This window comes from Gouania willdenowi, chromosome 2, assembly GCF_900634775.1.
Source record: "Gouania willdenowi chromosome 2, fGouWil2.1, whole genome shotgun sequence".
NCBI classification, from domain to species: Eukaryota; Metazoa; Chordata; class Actinopteri; order Blenniiformes; family Gobiesocidae; genus Gouania; species Gouania willdenowi.
This window is the reverse complement of record NC_041045.1, coordinates 3,072,604-3,092,110: the sequence shown is the minus strand read 5'-3', so window position 1 is coordinate 3,092,110 and position 19,507 is coordinate 3,072,604. Positions and strand designations below refer to the sequence as shown.

At 39.2% G+C, this 19,507-nt stretch overlaps 1 protein-coding gene across 8 annotated transcripts in view; it reads left to right on the top strand.

Moving 5' to 3' along the window:
- The window catches only part of LOC114478280 (neural cell adhesion molecule 2-like), a 277,638-nt gene that overhangs the window by 214,808 nt on the left and 43,323 nt on the right, over window positions 1-19,507 (top strand). For all 8 annotated transcript variants that reach the window (XM_028471279.1, XM_028471297.1, XM_028471263.1 and 5 more), the window contains exons 7-8: window positions 1,823-1,992; window positions 8,910-9,055. In XM_028471279.1, the coding sequence (XP_028327080.1) occupies window positions 1,823-1,992; window positions 8,910-9,055 (316 nt within the window). The remainder of the gene's footprint in view (window positions 1-1,822; window positions 1,993-8,909; window positions 9,056-19,507) is intronic.

Below are 19,507 nucleotides of genomic sequence, written 5' to 3'. Positions count from 1 at the left end.
AATCTAGAGCTGGATCAATTTAGCAGTTGCTTTTTTCCTGACTAATTTCCCCATAGAGTCCAATAAGAAAAGACATTAAGTCAGCACTGCGCTTCATGGCACACTGGAGTCATTTGCTGAAGGCTGTAGTCCATAACAGTGTACACAACAGTACAAGGAGGCTCTGACAGAACCCACACACACACACACAGCAGCACTATTTGTGCATTGTAAACTTATCGACGCAACAAAGAAGTTGTCTGACTTTGATCTGTTAATAACAGTGTGATGTTTCCTAACTCTTTACTGCACTGAAAACAGGAAAATAGTTGGTCCGACTTAATTGTACTGTTTCGAATGGTTACACCTAAATGAGTTAGATCTACACCATCTATTTAATTGACATGGACTTAATAAGTTAATTGTTCCAAAATCTCATTTCGGCCACCTCAGATAGGGTGAGAAGCTCAGTCACTCAGGAGGAGCTCGGAGTAGAGTTGCTGCTCCTTCACGTCGAAAGGAGCCAACTGAGGTGGCTAGGGCATCTGTATCGGATGCCTCTTGGTCGCGTCCCTCGGGAGGTGTTTCATGCATGTCCTACTGGGAAGAGGCCTCGTGGAAGGCCCAGGACACGCTGGAGGGACTATGTCTCTGAGCTGGCCTGGTGTCGTCTCGGGGTCCCTCAGAACGGCTGGAGGAAGTGTGCGTGGATCGGGAGGTGTGGGCATCTCTGCTGAGACTGCTGCCTCCGCGACCCCGCCCCGGATAAAGTGGAAGAAGATGGATGGATGGATGGATGGATGGATGGATGGATGGATGTTCCGAAATCAATGTTTTTTTGCAGATAGTCCAAATGAAGTTTTCAGTTTGTGTAACCCACATTTAAAGTAGTTCGTCTTTCCTGTGACCCTAACCATTGGGACACCACTCCACTTCTAAACACATGCTATTGTTTTATAGAAATTACTTTTTGTAGTTACTTTAAGATTACATTTTAGTTTGCTTGATAACTAAATAATAATTTTAAGTTGGCAGAAAATGTAAAAGTAAGGATAAAATGTTTTTCAAAATAAGGCGAGGACGTTATGATGCACATCATAGCGTACAGTTAGAAAAACACGTCTTAAATACTACGTTTTTATGGTCTCACTTTAATTAGAGGGTAAGATAATAAGGAAGATTAGCAGTAACTTAAAAAAAAGTAGGAAAAGTTCAAGTTTCAACATTAATTCTTGCAATTGTCATTTTCATTACATTTAATAGAAAACTATCATCTTCCTATTTTACTAGCTACTAACAACTTTAAACCAATCGTAAAACATGTCAAATATGTAAAATCAACCTGATATCATATCATTTATATCATATTATATATAACGTACCATAACTCATACACCAAATCTGCAACACTTAAAAACATTGGTCACAGTGTTTCAGTGAAAAATAAACAATGGAAGATAGTAATGTATTACTCATGCAGCAATATTTAACTTTAATCTGTCATCTGCATTTATCTTTGTGAGTTTGAATCCTGGAAAGTAAATCAGATTTCAGATGGAGCTCATTAGTGACTAGAGCTCCTGAGGGCCCCTCACATGGTCCATATGGGCTACCTGGTGCCCGCGAGCTACGTGTTGGAGACCCCTGATGACAGCATCACTGGAAACCTCATTAATGTAGATTCACTCAAATGAGAATAGCAGGTTGGAGACTGCCTTCAATAAGCAGAAATCTGAGTGAAACTCCATCAGAACTTTCAGTCACTTCATCAACTCCTGAAATACAGTTTTTAGAGTTTGTGTTTTAAGCTGTCAGCCATGTTTTTTTCTCTCTCTGTCTGCAGGAAAGGGCAGCAGCTGGAGCCATCAGAGCAGTACATGTTCAACAGGATGGAGGGAGGGCGGAGCATGCTGACCATTCGTAACATCCGACAGGCCGATGGAGGGACCTACACCTGCAGGGCCACCAACAAGGCAGGCTTGGAGGAAAGAGAGCTCTTCCTCAAGGTCTTTGGTAAGGCATCGCAGAACAGTCACACTGGTTTTAACGCCGCATCTTCATCGCCAGTATTCCTTTGTAGTCTTTTCTCCATTTAATGAACCTTTCAGGGTCTTATTACTTTTCAGGAAAGATGGAAGGAAACACCATTGGTAGATTTCAAACTGAACGACATATCAAAGCCGCATCCGGCACAACTAGATTTACAGAGAGGCAGAACTTTCTGGTAAATGTCCATGGGAACTTTTTAGGAATTTAACAGCGTTAATTTGACTCACTTGAAGGTAAGAGGAAATCGTGCTCCAGTCATCAACAGCCTTTCAGGACAAACACTTTTCTTCACATTTAGCTGAAGATGTTACAGTGGGGGAGGGGAGAATTGCAGCTGTAAGTTCTCTTTATCACCCCAGACAGCACAGTCGGGAGGAGCTTCAGGTCAGACGGGGTGGGTCCTCGGAGCGTACAGTGCTCGACAATCTGCCGTCGTGTTGGAGGCTTTCACTCAACAGTCTTTCACAGATGGGATTCTACAATTGGGCAAAAGTGGCAGTTAAATGTCTCGGAGCTCATTTCCTGTATGTGAACCTCTGCACTTAAACATCTGGGGACCCAGGATAAGCACAGTGGGTCGCCGTGCAGCCTCTGAGCTAGAAAATAAATGCAACATGTGCGTTCGGTCTTCAGGGAATCTGAAAACTACTTTAAGAGCTCTGCAAGAAAATAATCCGCAGTATAAGAAACAACTTGCACTGTCGTCAAAAGTGCTCATAGCTGTCATCGTGATAGTTATGGGAGGTGTTCTGTAACATTTTAGGCACTTATGGTGCTATCACACTTATAGTCCTGTGGACTCCATGTGGTTCAGGGGGTGAATCTGCAACATTGTTGCATTTTAATTTTGGTCCGGTCCACTTTCACACATTCTATTTGCCAAGCGTGCCAAACTTTATGAACAATGTCACGCAGGCAAAACGATCAGTCTCCGATTGGATAGAATACTTTATCCTCCAAAGTCGTGACGATTTGTCGCTGCCCTATTACTACTGACAGTCTCGCCGTCACGTCCTACTGTATGTTTGGTTTCTCTTTCCAAATGAAATCCTAAAACAATCTCTGCAGAAAAGCCATTAATAATTATTCAAAATAATCCATAATCACACGATGCCACAACTTGCGCTAATGCTCTACATAAACAGAGAGATGACTCCGCCCCATCTGTCAGTGCTCACCGGTAACTTACCGGTAAGGATGTGTAATATGTGAATATATGAGAATATATACGCAGATAAAACAGAGCAGTCAAATGTGCAGCCATCGCTGATCATGTGAACATTTTGGTAAAACAGAGATGAGTGAAATAAATGAATGATGTGGGAGAAATACGGAAAGGAGTGAAAAAATGTGACGTGTTTGTTTGTGTGCTGACAAAGCGGCTCTGAAAATGGATGGCTGGATGGATATGTGTGTGTGTTGCTGCTGGAGCACTGGGTTGTGAGTGTGTAATCGTGCCTGTTACCGTGACGGCAGGCACGCAGCAGCGGCGCTGTCACTGATGGAGTTGCTCCAATACAATTGCACTTCAGTGTAAAGTCCTATGTTTGGTAGTGGTTGCTTTCTCACATGGTTAACGACCGCACCGCGCTTCGCTTGAGCCGAACCGAGACCTACAATTTTCAGAGGACCAAAGTTCACTTGTTTGCTCCGCACCAGAGTTCCAGTGACCTTTCACATATCGCAAAAAGACCGGAGTATCCAAGGAAGCGAAGCGTGGTGCGCAGCAAAGAGGGACGTGTGAAAGAATACTTAAATTCAGTTTCACCATGGTACTGTCCCATTTATTCCAAAATAAAACCCGTCCAATGCATTCCAATATTGATTGTTTCTCACAAAAGCTAATAATAACAAATCTAAAAACCAGCTTTAAAAAAATCTGTTTAGCTTTAACATCAATTAAAAGCATACATGAATTCACTCATATTGAGATACAAAAAAACTTGGTGATTCTTTGCAAAGTTAAAGCAAAACCGTGACTTACTAAAAGTGTCCTAATCCAATATTGATTTCGGATGTCGGTTCAATATCAGCAAAAATAAATAAATTATCAATTGTATTCATTGGTCTACTAAAAAAGTATCATTGTTTTTTATTTCTTTGTAGAATTTTTTTTTATTTTTAAGGCAGTGCTGAGACCTTATCACATCAGTTGTGATAAGGTCGGTAAAAATGTTTATTTTGCACGTTATACATACCTCTAACAGCCGCCGTCAACACACACGTAAGAAACGAGGAGCACCATTAGATTCACTACACCACTTCTGGTTCCTCATAGGGCGACCGTGGCTCAGGTGGTAGTGGGTCGTCTTCTGATCGAGAGGTTGGGGGTTCGATCCCAGTACCTGACTATGTGTCGAAGTGTCCTTGGGCAAGACACTGAACCCTAAGTTGCTCCCAGTGGTCGACTAGCGCCTTGCATGGCAGTCCTGTCCCACTGGTGTGTGAATGTGAGAGTGATTGGGTGAATGAGCTGATATGTAAAGCGCTTTGAGACTGCTTCAGTGTGGTGATAAAGCGCTATATAAAATCAAGTCCATTTACCATTAGTCCATTCCATTTTCATATCATGTGCATGTTTTACATAACATAAATTATTAAATTAAGATTAAAACTTGAAGCTCTCATCCATAGTTTCACCGTAAATATCCACATATCACACAAACAGAACCAGATTTAATTTTAAAATGGAAAAACGCTGCTTGTTAGGTTTTTGGTTTTTCCGTTTTTCCTGTTTCTGGTTCTAAATTAATTAAAAAAATTAAAAATGTAAAAAAACAATTTGTTTTTTCTTTTTTTTTTAATTTGGTTTTGAAACAAAATAACCAAAGAACAAAGGGGACACGGGTTTCCAACATTTATTATCGACATCATGTTTCTTCTTTGCTCCTTTAGTTTCAAAGATAACTTGTGTTCCTTATCCTTGCCAGTAACTAAGCGGAGGAAGGTTTGGTTTTTCCTCAGTTTGCCTTTTTACAAATCTGCCATCAGCAGTGCGTGAAATTCTGTTTCCTCTTAAATGGATTTTACATTCGTTAATGTGAATGAGTTGGCCAACACGCCCCGGCATTGTTCTTCTACTCCCACTGCAAACTGCACATTGAGATTCCCCGTTTAGGTTCTTTTTTACCATGAATGTAAGCCGAGCACGTGACTTTTCTGTCTTTTGTTTTTTTCTTTGTTTTGTCAGAATGTCTCGCGCAATAAGCAGAACATCATTGGCTGCTGATGTACAGCCTGATATGATCAGATCATGTCTGAGGGCTGGATTTTTTTGATCGTCGTTGACAGCCTGTGAAACTCCTCCAACTTCTCCTGTGAAACAACAAACACTCATTATCGTTATCAAATAAAGTCAGCGGCGTTGGTTGGCTTTGTGACACCTGTCAGTGGGCGGGATGCCAGCTTTGTGCCGTGTCATTCATCACCACCAAGAGGATGAAAGTAGTGTTGACATGCATTAAGTGCAGGCACGCGGCTAAGGAGTGTCACTGCAAACACCCTTTCATAAGCCAACAGTGACTGTATAAAGCTGTCACTTACTCTCTGTCTGACAACTTAATGCCTGTTTCACAGGTGGAGGTTGAGAGCAGAAGTGCTTTTAAGCTCTGATTGACATCATCATGGAACTAAACTTTTCTCTCACGAGTGTAATTATTCCAATATATTTGATTGGAATAATACAGCATAATTATAGTAATCAGCCTAATGGGGGCTATTGTTTGAAAGTATAAAGGGTTCAGGAAAGTTCATTCAAATTAACAAAACTAGGTAGAAGGTTTAAAAAAAAAGAGAAACTTTTAGCAATCCTTAATTTCTCATATAATGCATAATTAAAAATGTTCCCTGAAGAGAGGTTTTTTAGTTTTTAGGATTTTTTTAAGCCATGCTTGAAAAATTAAACATTCTTCATTTTATCACTGTTTTAAATGCGTTTTTATGCTTTTATTTTTAGTGGCTTGGTGGTAGAGTGGGTCGTCCAATAACCAAAGGGTTGGGGGTTTGAAGCCTGCTCTATCCGTGTCATTGTCGTCATGTCCTTGGTCAAGGCACTTTACCCACATGAATGGGTATGAATTGTGCATGAATGTTGTTTCTGACAGTATGCCTCCAGGGCAGCTGTGGCTATATTGTAGCTTACCACCACTGGTATGACTGATGTGAGTGTCACTGGATATTTGTGCCCTCATCTCTTTTAAAAGTCCATCTATCCATCCATCCATTTTGTGACCCCCTTGTTCCTTTTTTCATTGTTGCGGGGGTCTGCTGGGGTCTATCTCCAGCTCTCATTGGGCGTTAGGCGGGGGTACACCCTGGACATGGCACCAGTACATCACAGGGCAACACACACACAAACACACACACACAACCAATCACATTCACTCCTACGGCCAATTTAGCAGTAAAGAGTACTGATATATTCTCCTCAATTAGAAGTGCTTTTACATGATTGAAATTATACTCAAATACAAGTAAGTCATACGTAAAAAATACTGAATTATTATTGTTGGTAATAGATTTTGGTACGGTTCCCTTGCATACAGTAAAGATCTCATGTCTAAATTTAAAAAGGAAGAGACCAAATTTTGCACAATTGTAACTAATTTTATTTCCCATAAAAGCATTTGTATAAAACAAAAGGTTTGTCAAAATGTACAATTATTTAAAAAATACAATAACACCAATGAACTGAATTCAAGTAAATGGAAAAAATGTCAGATTTATGAACTTTAACTGGCATGTTTGGGCTCCGTACGTTACGTTTAATCTGATTGGACGGCTATGATTTGATGCATCTGATTGTTTGATGTCTGGTCATTACATTTTTTTTTTTTTATTTAATTTTTTGTGGTTTTACAATGTCCGTCAATCATTTTGATACAAAAACAATAATAGCTTACTCTGTAAGGATTGGGTGTAGAAACTTCTTTTAAAATGTGCTGAACTACAATTAAAGTTACTGATTTAGAAGTATACTCAAAAAGTACAAGTACCCATAAAAGCAACTCAATTAGAGTAACGTGAGTTCTTGTAATTTGTTACTTTTACCTCTACAATTGAATCTGCAGTCAACCTAACGGTCATGTGTTTGTATTGTTAGAGTAAACCAAAGTCTTTATTTTAAAAGTTTAAAGCAGTGTTTATCCAGGCCTGCTATGGTTTAATTAAACAGATAGTTTCTTACTACTGAAACCAGGACAATACATTTATTAAACTTAATGTAAACTTTCATGGCACATAACAAACTATAGTGTGCTGAGCACAATATGTAAAAATCAGTGCTTCAAAGGAAGAAAAGTGCAGGTTGTAGTTGTTTTATTTCCTCTCTGTGTAGCCTCCTGATATGGAACGTATCAGATTGCTGCACTGTAGTAAAAAAAATGTGATTCCTTGTTGAAAAATAAATAGGACATGGGACTTAGTTATTGAGCAAACGGCTTCCTTGTGATTGTTTAGTGGTTGAGTAATGTTTTGTTTGTGTTGGACACGATAACAAAGTTTGGAGGTAAAATCTTTCAGGTTTTACCTCAGCTTTTCATACACAGATGGACACAGATATCAGGAGGCGAACAGTTCAGATGCCTTTGTCCTTGTCTGAAAACAATATAACGGACTTTCATGCATGGCTACAGTCTGTGTCAACATCTGAGCCATGAAAACGAGGAACCATTGAGCCAATGAGACCATTGGAATGATCTTTAGGTGTTTGTTTTTTGAGCATCGTTGACACAATGTGATATTTTAATGAATCAGTCAATAAATAAAAGCACAAACAGCTGATCCAAAATGGTGTTAACGGGTCAGACGATAAAAGGCAAGGAAAAGTAGATATCACTTACAGTATAAGTTCAATTTGTGAAGCAATTCTCTGAAAACATATTTTTGCGACTTTATTGTTATTGGCTGATACTGGCTTTAAAATTAAGTATCAGACATTATCCATTCCGTTGATGTATTTAACCAATATGATAACAGGCTTTGCTTCATTAATCAAACCTGAGATGTCATATTGCTATCATTTATCTGCCAAATGAGTTGTAACATATCAGCATATCAAATATTGTGCATTCTTGCTCTAAAATGTATTGATGGATTTCTGTTCAATGTCATCCGGGACAGGACAGGGTGCTTAACATAGTGTGGTATCTCTGGGTTGATGTCCTGGTATTCTTGGAATATTGATTTGCTAGCTTTGCTAGCTGAACGTTCTCCCAGGTTTAGTATTGTGTGCGTGTCTTTCTATGTTTGTGTGTGTCTTTGTGTGTGTGTGTGACCTCATGTTTTAACAAGCTTCCTAAATCCCAGGAGATGACTCCTCCACGCCAGACTGAAATTACCAAACAGTCCCAGGATTCCCCCAGGGCCGCTGTTAAAAGCCCTCAGTGCAGTAGTCAGTGTTTTCTATTCACTTCGCTCTGCCTTTAGGATTCCATGCCATCCTTCTTTTGCCAGCGCTATGATAAGGGCTGAAATACAATGTGTGAGTATGGGGAGGCTATGACATGCTCCGTGCCCTTGACATGCATCAGTTTGCTTGTGCCAAAAGCAATTCACACGGTGCTTGGGATGCATCTGTGCAGAGAAACATCTCAAGATATTTAAAAAAAGAAAAGGTAGGAAAAGAATTGGCACATCAGCCAAAGAAGCAGAACAAAACCGACCAGGAGCCATTTGTTCCCTGTGAATTACTCTCAATGTACGACTGCAGTATATTTATGGTTTTGTTCCGACTGTCGAGAATAGTCATGTATCATCTGAACCTCATGCCTCCTTCTCAGTTCCCGTATGAGTCTTTCCGTCTTTCCTGATCACTCCCTCCGGTCTTTCCACATTCATATTTATTCTTCTTCTTCTTGTCTTCTTCCCTGTTTGGCTCACAGTCCAGCCGCACATTATCCAGCTGAAAAACGTCACGGCCGTGGAGGGCAGCGCCGCCATGATCTCCTGCGTGGCCGAGGGCGAGCCTCTGCCGGATATTTCCTGGAGGAGAGCCAGTGATGGCCAGGCCTTCGTAGATGGAGTCAAGGTATGGCCTGCCAGAAAGTCCATCTGGCTCTGTGTGTGCGTGTGCGTGTGTGTGTGTCCTCTAATGACTAAACCTTGAGTCGGAGAGTTTGTCAAATTGGAAATAACTTTCACGCAGTAGCTTAAGTGTTTCATACTTTTACAACAGGATAGCGTCTTTTTGCCATAACTTCTAATGCAGGGGTCGGCAACCTTTGTGACATAGAAAACCAGTTTGAAGTTGTCTTTTTAACGAGTGGGACATTATCAATAATGCCACAAAATATAAAAAACAATTCCAACAAACCAATAATTTGATTCCAGTCATAGAAAGCACAACTAATCATATTTTAAAGATATTTTTGTCTTAATACCTCAAATACAAAATACGTATTTTGAACATATTACACTGGGAAGACGCTCTCAAAACTGAGACTATGGAGCAACTCTATTATACCTGTTATATCATAAAAATCAGAGCTATAACAGCACTGCATTTGTTTTATATCAACAAAAGAGCAAAACTTTGCAAAAATGTAAGGTTTTGCGTTCAGACTTTTTAGGAGAAGCCTTATTATAATTGCCTAATTTGATAAAACTTTTGTCCTCAATGGAAAGAGGTTTGAAATCAGTAGCTATCATTTGATGAAGCTCATAGTCAGTACTGTGCTGTTTGGTATAGATTTACTTTTTATTTTTGCTTTAGTTGCAGGAGGGATTTTATTTGCGTGTATAGCAATGGCAGTAGATGTTGCTGCAGTTGTTGTTTTGACTCATAACTCGAGAAAAGCTGCGAATACGGCGTTGCCAAAGTGCCAGTGTTTATTCTCTGACGTACCACCTGTGACACGGATGCAACGTTGTTGCCGACCCCAGTTTTAATGTTTAAACTGATCTGGAATGACACTGAGGGTAACCTAATATACTGGCTATTAACTCATTCAGTGCCAGCCATTTTCAGATTTTATACCCCCCTCAGTGCCAGCCGTTTTTGAGCATTTTGACTGATTTTAAAGGCCCATAGAATATGTTCTACTATGACTATCTGAAATCTGACACCAGACTCTGAAAGATTGAAGCCTCTACTTTCATCAAAAAAGATCATTTATTTCTGGCTTGCTTCGTTTTTTTGTAATCAGCCGTTGAATAGAGCAAGTTTTACACAAATCTTTAGTTTCAGAGCAAAAAGCTGAGAAAACGATGTAAGGTTATATTGTGAGAGCGATATTAGCCACACTGCTAACCCTGGAAGAGAAACAGTAAAAATGTGCTTTATGGTCCCAAAACATTATTTGTGAAACCTTTAGTAGCTGCAAACCAATTAATCACCCCCACGTTTTCCATGAAATCCCACACAGCCGTGTGATTGGACATGCTTCTGCTGTGACGTAGCACCAGATAAACTCGTGACCATTTTTACCAATACACCAAAAGCTAAACCTCTCTCTTTTCCAATGCCTTTTCAGATTTGAATGCAGTCATAATAATCTGAACCGCTTGTTCATCACAACACATTAAAAAATAAACACACACTTCAGATGAAACTCTGTATGTAATTGTAGTCATGGGATAACACTAGCGATGTAACGATTCACTCAACTCCCGATTCGATTCACGATACTGGGTTCACAATACGATTCTCTCAAGATTTATTTTACAAAATGGGACTGTAGACAAATGACTAAAAAATATTCCTTCATTTTGTTGGGGGGAAAGAATAGAAAATTCTGTACTATTTTCCTTTTATTTTTCATTGTCAAAAGAATCCCTTGATAAACTATTCAAAACAATGCAATTTAACTAAAAATAAATCTTGAAATGAAATAAATAAAGGAATAATACAAATGAAGAAGAAGCCTATTCATTTAAATTCTGGTTCTATAGTAAACAATGCAAAACTGCATAATAGTTCTTTTTATTTTTAAAAGTGCAACTGACTTTAAAAAAAATAAAACAGTCATTTCACTGTATTTACGTCAGATATTTGTTTGGACCAGCAGAGGGCGCTGGTAACTCAGTGGTCGGTTGGCATGCAGATATTCTATCAGTGAAGAAGAGATGGTATGCTAGCAGACAGAGCTAACGTGACTTTTACAGATATTCACGTAATATTACAGATATTCTTTTGGTGCTAAAGGGGTAAGGAATCATTTATGAACATGTTTAAGAGTAGTAGGCAGCCAGAAAGAAAGTAGTAGCAGATTACGCCCACCGCCAACACTTCTGGACAAGAGAAGGAAATATAGCGCCCTCTGCTGTTTAAAAAAGTACTACGATTCAATTTTCAGATAATCGATGTGAACCGTGATACCTATGAATCGATTTTTAACTGCTTTACAATTAATCGTTACATCCCTAGATAACACGATCACTAGACAAACCCTAACACACAGCGAAGGGGTTTGAGCGGAATTGGAAATATTTGGAACGTAAAAATTCCGTTTCTTTCGTCCGTTTTCCGCGATCACAGAAAATCGAATGCCCTATTCCCTCCACTGTCAAAGCGAAAAAGAAAAACAAATCCTCACATTTCAACACCAGTCATCATCTCTTTGTAAATGTTTATCTGTATCGTCTTCTCTGCCACTACAACATGTTGTAGCTGAGCTCATTTAATGTGAGGGGTAATGTTCAGTGTCTGATGCTGTGGGATTAATGTAGCGTTATGGTATTTGTATTCCACAGAGCTTGAATTCATGTAAGAAATCTCTGAGAAGGCCGCCCTCACACATACCATACGCTCCTTCACCCTGGTCTCGCACTCATCATCTCCAGGGAAATCAGTGAACATCTATTTTATTTCACTCTCAGTACAGAGAAGCAATAACAACTCTGACGTTTGTCGGAATAAATCTTGAAGTTTCCCCTTGTTTAATGCCTTATTTGAACTTTGTCACATTTTATGCATTGCAACATTAAAACAAAGAAAGAATAGAAGGCATTTATTTTATTTATGTATTTTATTTATTTATTGCATCTCTGTTTGTTCACTTTGTCCATTACCACAGCCTCACAAATCAAACGTGGAATTAGGAAAACGCCCTTTTTGTGGCAGAGTAATTATTCTTAAATGACATGTCGTCAATGTCACAGCCATATCCTCCTCCATCACAGCCTTGGCAGCACGGAGATGGCTTTTTTCACAAAAGTCTTTTATAGAAAAACAAACAATGACGGCAACCTTTTGTTTTTGCTCTAGAAAAAGGTCAGCGCAGAGATAAATGAACAAGTGCACTGGTTCAAATCGCTTTGGTTGATAAATCACAGCCGAAATTGAGAGTAAGTGCTACTCTTCCCACGGCAAATGCAATTATGGAAATGCTTGGTGAATAGAAACACACCTAAACATAGGCAAAGACAAACAGGCACAGGCTGTGATGGATGGGCACAGTCAGCGGGCTTTAAGGCACAATGTTCCTCTCTCAATTTGCTCCCCAATCAGCATAGCGAGTTCCCACACAGTCACGTCTGATGGAGACATCGAGCATTCAGCGGCTGCTTTCTGCTTCCTACAGTAGGTTGATAACTGAGTCTCTTCTTTGGTTTGCACTGGGTTGGGTTAGCTTGGCTGGACTGGGACAGTTTGTAGCTCGATTAACACACCTAGATAATGTGATGACAATTGAGTTAAAGGGCCCATGTTACGCTAAATTAACTTTTCTGTGCTTTAAACATCATAAAGTGTTATTAGGGCTTCATACACATACTTACTGCAGGGTGAGCCCAAACACCTCGCTACAAATTGATGACGCGTTCCCACTTTAATGACGAATTTGATGCGGCACTGAGCTGGAGAAGCCACGCCTCCAGGAAGCTCTCTGCCGTGATTGACATGTAAACAGTAACACCCACAAACCCTCATGTTTATAAAGCAGCATGAGCTTGGCTATGGAGTGGGTGGGAGGAGGGCGGGCCGTCCTCTGGCCCTACGTCACCGTGTGGGGAGGAGGAAGTCAGTGTCCCGTCTATAGACACACCCACTCATGAATATGCATAAGTAGGACGCAAATCATCAAATCGTTTGTGTAGAGTTGATCAGAAGTGACTTTTCAGAGGCTAAAACTCTAGAAAACAGGTGAGTTTGGGAAAATAAACCTTAAATACTATGTTTTTGTGGTTCTTAGAACAAATGGAGATGGGTGAAAAATATCATGATATGGGACCTTTAATAGGGCTTGGCGTGTACTAGCGATGCGCAATGCCATGGATCTGATGATACGATTCACAATTTGACTGTCACAATATGATATATCCCGGTACTAAACAATATGATTTAAATTGTGATATATCGCAATCTCAATAATTACAAAACTCGCCTTCACAAGTACAAAATGGTTTGAAATACACTTTATTTCATTTTTTTTTTTTTTTTAATTTATAAGAAAATGTAATAGATAACTAACTGTAGTTCAAGTACTAATATCAAAAACAACTGGTGTGTTTAATAAATCATCAAATTACATTTTTCATTATAGATTCTGATTCTATTGAGTTATTATTATTATTATTAAAAAAAAAAAAAAAAGTAACTACATCCATTTATAAAAGTGCCCAGTATTTTTTATGAAAACAAATCAACTTCAAGCTAAAAATGCATTGAGGAGTGAGGTAGTTTATCAAGGTCTGATGCGGTCACTAACACCTAGTGAACGGGCCTTTTAGACCGAGGAGGAAACCAATTTCATGCTGCTTCAGCTAAAGGAGCTTAACATCTCAAAATACATGGAATGCTTATGTTACCTTGCTATTCGGTTCAACACAAACATCGGTCAATACTGTTTTGTAAAGGATACAGCGCCACCTACTGGGGCGGAGTCAGAAGTAGGTTGTCAAGAGTTGCGTTTTTTCCCCTGCATGTGTTTAATACAATGAAAGACTGTTTATCATCTAGAGCAGTGGTTTCCACACGTTTCACAGTCCCGTACCCCTTCAGACATTTAACCTGAAGCCATGTACCCCCTTCTCCTGCACACTTAAAAACATAATAATGTAACGTCATCTACAATGTAGCCCTACAGCACAAATCTGGCCCTTTAGACCATCAAATTCGGCTTGCAGGAGAAAGTTAAAAAGACAGAAAAAACATGAATTATTGTTCAGGTTACCTAATAATTCAGTTGTAGATAAATCAGCGAGAGAAATACACAAATTCAGTGTATATTCCACAATATTTGGAGAATTTCATTTTTCCCATGACTGCAGTCATTTTAAATTTTAAATTTAAACAAAAAAAAGTCAATTTTTCTGCAATTACTTAGAATTTCCACAAATTAAATACAAATTGTTCACAAAATTAATGAAATTTGAAAGAGCAAATTCTGCAGGAACTGATATGTCATTTACTGCTTGGATATTGTTGGCGCCTTACATACTTAATGTATTATTTATAAGTCGTGTAAAGTACAAACTTGGGTACATTAATCAATGTTTCCATTCACGTAAACCCCATGACAATTTGCGTACCCAGGGGGGTACCCGTACCCCACTTTGAGAACTTAGGATCTAGGGATACAAATGAATGTAATATAATCATTCAGCAGTAAAATATGTTTTTTGGGTTTAGTTAAACTTTAAACTCTCACACAGATATTCCTCCATGACACTAGGTGGCAGTAAGCAGCACAATGACTCTACTAAGCAGGATTGATTGCTTGACCCTACATGCAACTGATTGAAATGGAATTTTGCACCTCAATTAATAGCTTTAATTCCATCCTTCTTTAGAGCTGACATCCGGAGTTTCTGCGAAATCTATGTTTATGTATGATTCTTTTGAAATGCGATAAAATACCTAACTAGTTTTTAACTATGGTCTACTGCCGGTGGTCATTCATATACGTCAATGTATATAAGTCCCACCTTCGACCTATAGACCCCTATACAAATAGAAAATTGCGCCAGGATCGCCCAGCCAAAAGGCTTCGACTTCCTGTAGCGAAGACTGTCAATCAAAGTGAATGCTTTTGGCTCTTACCTCAGAAATGTCCATTGCCAAAAGAATAACGATGATGATCCATAGACATATATCAATGCAACCTTGTTATGTTCCGCGATGCGCATGCACGAAATTAGAGGCGTGGCTTCTGGTAGAGGCAGGGGCAGGAAGTGGAACTTTTAAGGGAGGGGCATCGAGACGTTCGCTTCTTTTTATCTTACGGATATCAGCTTTAATACATTTTCCATTCATTTAAAATGTCAACGAGTGTGCCCTTGATTTTACTCTCAGGTGCTCTGATTCCCTAGTTTTTTTCTCACCTATCATAGCATGACATCATAGCAGCCGTTCTTGCACAAAGATTTCCCAAAGTGAGCAGCAAAACATATTTTCCCAAAGATTGAGGTTTCTCTAGAATGTAGACACTTAGCAGCAACCTCTAATGTATTTGTGAATCGTGGAGTACCTGTGTGAGTATAGATTGAATAAACCAGCTGAAGCATGCATTTAGAGGCTATTCCAAAGCTTTCCTTTACCTTTATTTGCGCGTTGATGCAGAAATGCTGTTTAGTGCTGCTTTTATTGTAAACATTTCTATTTAAAAGCCTCCTGACCTGTTAATATAATTGTTTTTCTAACTTGCTTGCTGTTGAATGCAGCCGTGAGAACGATAAAAACACTGTTTAGCTGATGATTGGTTGTTGCGTCCAGTGTGAAACCCCTTGTTGGCCTCCATTTTTCTGGACCAGTGAGCCTTTATCAAATGTCACAGTGCGTGAGAGTTTCTACAGTTACCATTAAAGTGGCGATCCTCTATTTTTGCTCCATATTCTTTGCAGAATCTTAAACCAGCATGTTTCACTGGTGTCTTTTTTTATTATATAAAACCCGTCCAATAGATCAGCTTTGTTTTGCTTTGTTTTTTTGTTTTTTTGAACCATTTTTCTGCAACTACACCAAACTTGCCATATTTTAATCTATTTTTGTCACTTTTTCTTGCCATAGTTTTGCTAATTTTCCATCCATTTCTCCCATTTCTCCATCAAATTCCAGTGCCTTTTTTTTCTCTTTTCAGCACTTTTCAACCCTTTCCACAACTTTTCCCACCTAATGTCACATATGTTGACACGTTATTGTCACTTTTAACCTCTTTTCCCCATATTTCATTCTTATTTTTGCTGATTTAAACACATTCACGATTTGTCATGCCCATTATTTACCTGTTTCTGCCAATTTTAAGCCAATATTTGAACCCTTTTTTTTCCACTATTTCTGTTTTTGGTCACTCTAATTTGCAACTTTTAACCAATTTCTCTGGTTTTTAAAATCCCATTTTACCAACTTTTCTACCATTTTTGTTTTTTTTTTAACCCATTTTATTTCTGATTAAAACAAGGATTTTAATAATAATAAACGTTCCTGGATAACAGTGGATATTATTCAGATGAATAAATAATAAATAAATGTGGTTATCACAGATTCATGGAACAATAGACCATCATTTTACTGACTTTATGGATGGACCCCAAAAATCTCTCCCCTTTATTCCTCCTTATAGATGGTCCTGTCTCCACATGACTGTTCTTCAATGTTCATGTCTGTGTTCAACCACCTTCAGCTGCAGTGGGGTCCCCGCTCTATGGAACCTTTATATTTGGGGGTTGCGGGGGGGGTGAAAAGGTTGAGAACCACTGCAATAGATTGAGTTGAAGATTTTTCTTTATACGTCCTGTATGATGTAGTCAGATCTGATAAGATGGACACACATGCTACACGCCTGACTTCCTTTAATTCACACATTTTTGGTTTTATCTACCGATGTCCTTTGATGCCTACATTCTCCCAGCGTCCACATCTCCTTTTAATCCCTCCCCAGTGTGCGCCCACGTCTGATACTGCTCACACTTACTGCTGCTGCTGCTGCAGTGGACTAGCATGTCGTGCTCATGTCTTGCCGCAGGCCTTAGAGACAGAGACAGTCTCTCAGAGTGGAGGCGGAGGGACTTGCAAGTCATTTCCAGACTCAGATGCTCTCTTGTGGAAGACTTTCTCGCTTTTCTTCTTCGCCCTTTCCCTCCGTCTTCATCATTCCTATTCGCCACACGCTCACCGATTCCCCATCCACATCTGCCGAGGAACACAAACAAAGCAGCAACGGCAGCACAACGGAACCTTTAAACGCCACTCCACCTCAGTGGCTGATTGTATGGAAACGATAAGAGCAAAGATAAGCTATTCTCAACAGGATAATGCCAAAGTGGTGTGATATGGCTTAGAGCTGAGGCTTAGACATATAATACATACAATTAGCGTTAGCAGAGGCAGAGAGGGTGACACAGGGCAAGATGTGCATTGGAATACAGGGGGAAAGCTTTGAAATGTAGCGTTAGTAGTTTGCACAAATACATATACACGAGCATGGACATATGAACAAAGACACTGTGGAAAAACATACAGAGATTGTTACATGCTCATTAAAAATCTGAATATTTTGGAAGTATTTTCTACATAGAAGCCTTGCAACAGACTGGCATTTTTCCCAAGGTATCCCCATCCTTTTCTTTAATGTGCACCAGAGTAGGCAACAAATGACCAGATAGTTAATATACTGTATACGTTGGGGCAGACAAAATTTACAGAAAATTATGAGATATGTTCATTTATTTAGCTTTTTTACAATATGCTAATATTTTGTGGAGACAAACTCAGAGCTGATCTGATGCACATGTGCATTGCATGAATAAAGTATTTCTGGTTCTGATTTATTCTTAAAGCTGCAGAAACAGATAAGCAGATCCAAAGCGTCGCAGCTTTACCGAAAGTGATCAAGGTATCACTTATTTTTTCCCAATAATTTTTGTATTTTCCTTTAATAATATAATAAATAAAGGATGTCAACCCTTTCCTTTTCTAGGGCTGGTGGTGGTTATTTATTTTAAAAGTAAAACACACATTTGTCAAGAAAAGACTACACTACATGTAGTGTCAACTTGAGACAAGAAATGCAGACATGAGAGGGGGAAATATGGATAAATATATGAATAAATAAATATCTGTGGGAAAACCTATTCCACTGTCAACTAATATTACATTTTATGTCAAACTATCGGCCAATAATATCTCTGGGCCGATAAGACTGCACATCTCTAATAAAAAGTATGTATATTTCATTCTAAGTCACACATGGGTTACTGGTGGTCTGGGGGCCACATCCAAATTTTGTGTGGCCCCTCAAAACAATGCACAACTTAAATCCAAAACCAAAAAAATGGAAGAAAAATAGACAAAGTATTTTGAAAAAGCTCTAAACAACAACATAATGTCCAAAATGATATAAAAACACACAGAATGACAAAGAATACACAAAAAGACTACCAAAATACATAAAATGACAACAAAATGACAATAAACACAAAAATGACGACAAAAGCAAACAAAACAACAACAAAAAGACAGAAAATGACAACAAAAATACATAAAACAAAAACAAAAATATATAAAATGACAACAAAAACACACACAATGGCAACAAAAACACAGAAAGTCATTTGTTGTGTGTATATGTGTGTGTTGTATATCTGAGCTGGTGCATCGAATAATAATAATAAAATAGCAAGAAGGTCCTGGGTTCAAGCCCTGGGGTGGACTTGGGTCCTTTCTGTGTGGAGTTTGCATGTTCTCCCCGTGCTGCGTGGGTTTCCTCTGGGTACTCCGGCTTCCTACCACAATCCAAAAACATGACTGTAAGGTTAAATTGCCCATAGGAGTGAATGAGAGAGTGAATGGTTGTCTGTGTCTGTGTTGCCCTGTGATGGACTGGCACCCTGTCCAGGGTGTACCCCCACCCAGCGCCCTATGAGAGCCGGAGAGACCGGCAGACCCCCGCGACCCTGTTAAACGGGAATAAGCGGGTATGAAGATGGATGGATGGATAATAATCAGTAACCATGGGTGGTCTTTTTTATTTTTTTTTCATGTACCCCCTATGACAACTTACGTACCCCACTTTGGGAACCTCCGATCTTTACAATAAAACTGTCTTTTTAAACTAATATTTGTCTCTTTAAGAATCTGATTCACAAAGAAGTTTTAAACAAAGCTAAAAGCATCAGTGTCTGAAATCGATCCATTTCATCTTTTAAATTTCAGTTAGAACCCAATTCATCCAGGTCACAGTGACATCAATTGCGAGTTCCTGAACAGTGCGTCTAAAAGTGGTTTCCTGGGGGTGACGGAGGTTATCTGCTTGTAACATCCTGAAGGCTCCAACCGCATTGTGTCAGCAGCTCGGATCATCCCGGGGTGTTATTTCTCATTACGATTGAATGTCGATTAGCAGAATGATAGCCTGGTCTGCTGTAATTGACCCTCTGCTTTGGATTGATACCATCTGTCTTCATACAGACATAATGACCTTGTAATAAATCGAGTTTATTTCATTTAACTGGACTCGCAGTGACGGCTGAAACCTGCCTGGAAGGGTTGGTCCAAATAGATCAGTTGTCTGTCCATGGATCGTTCAACGTTAGGATAATTTAC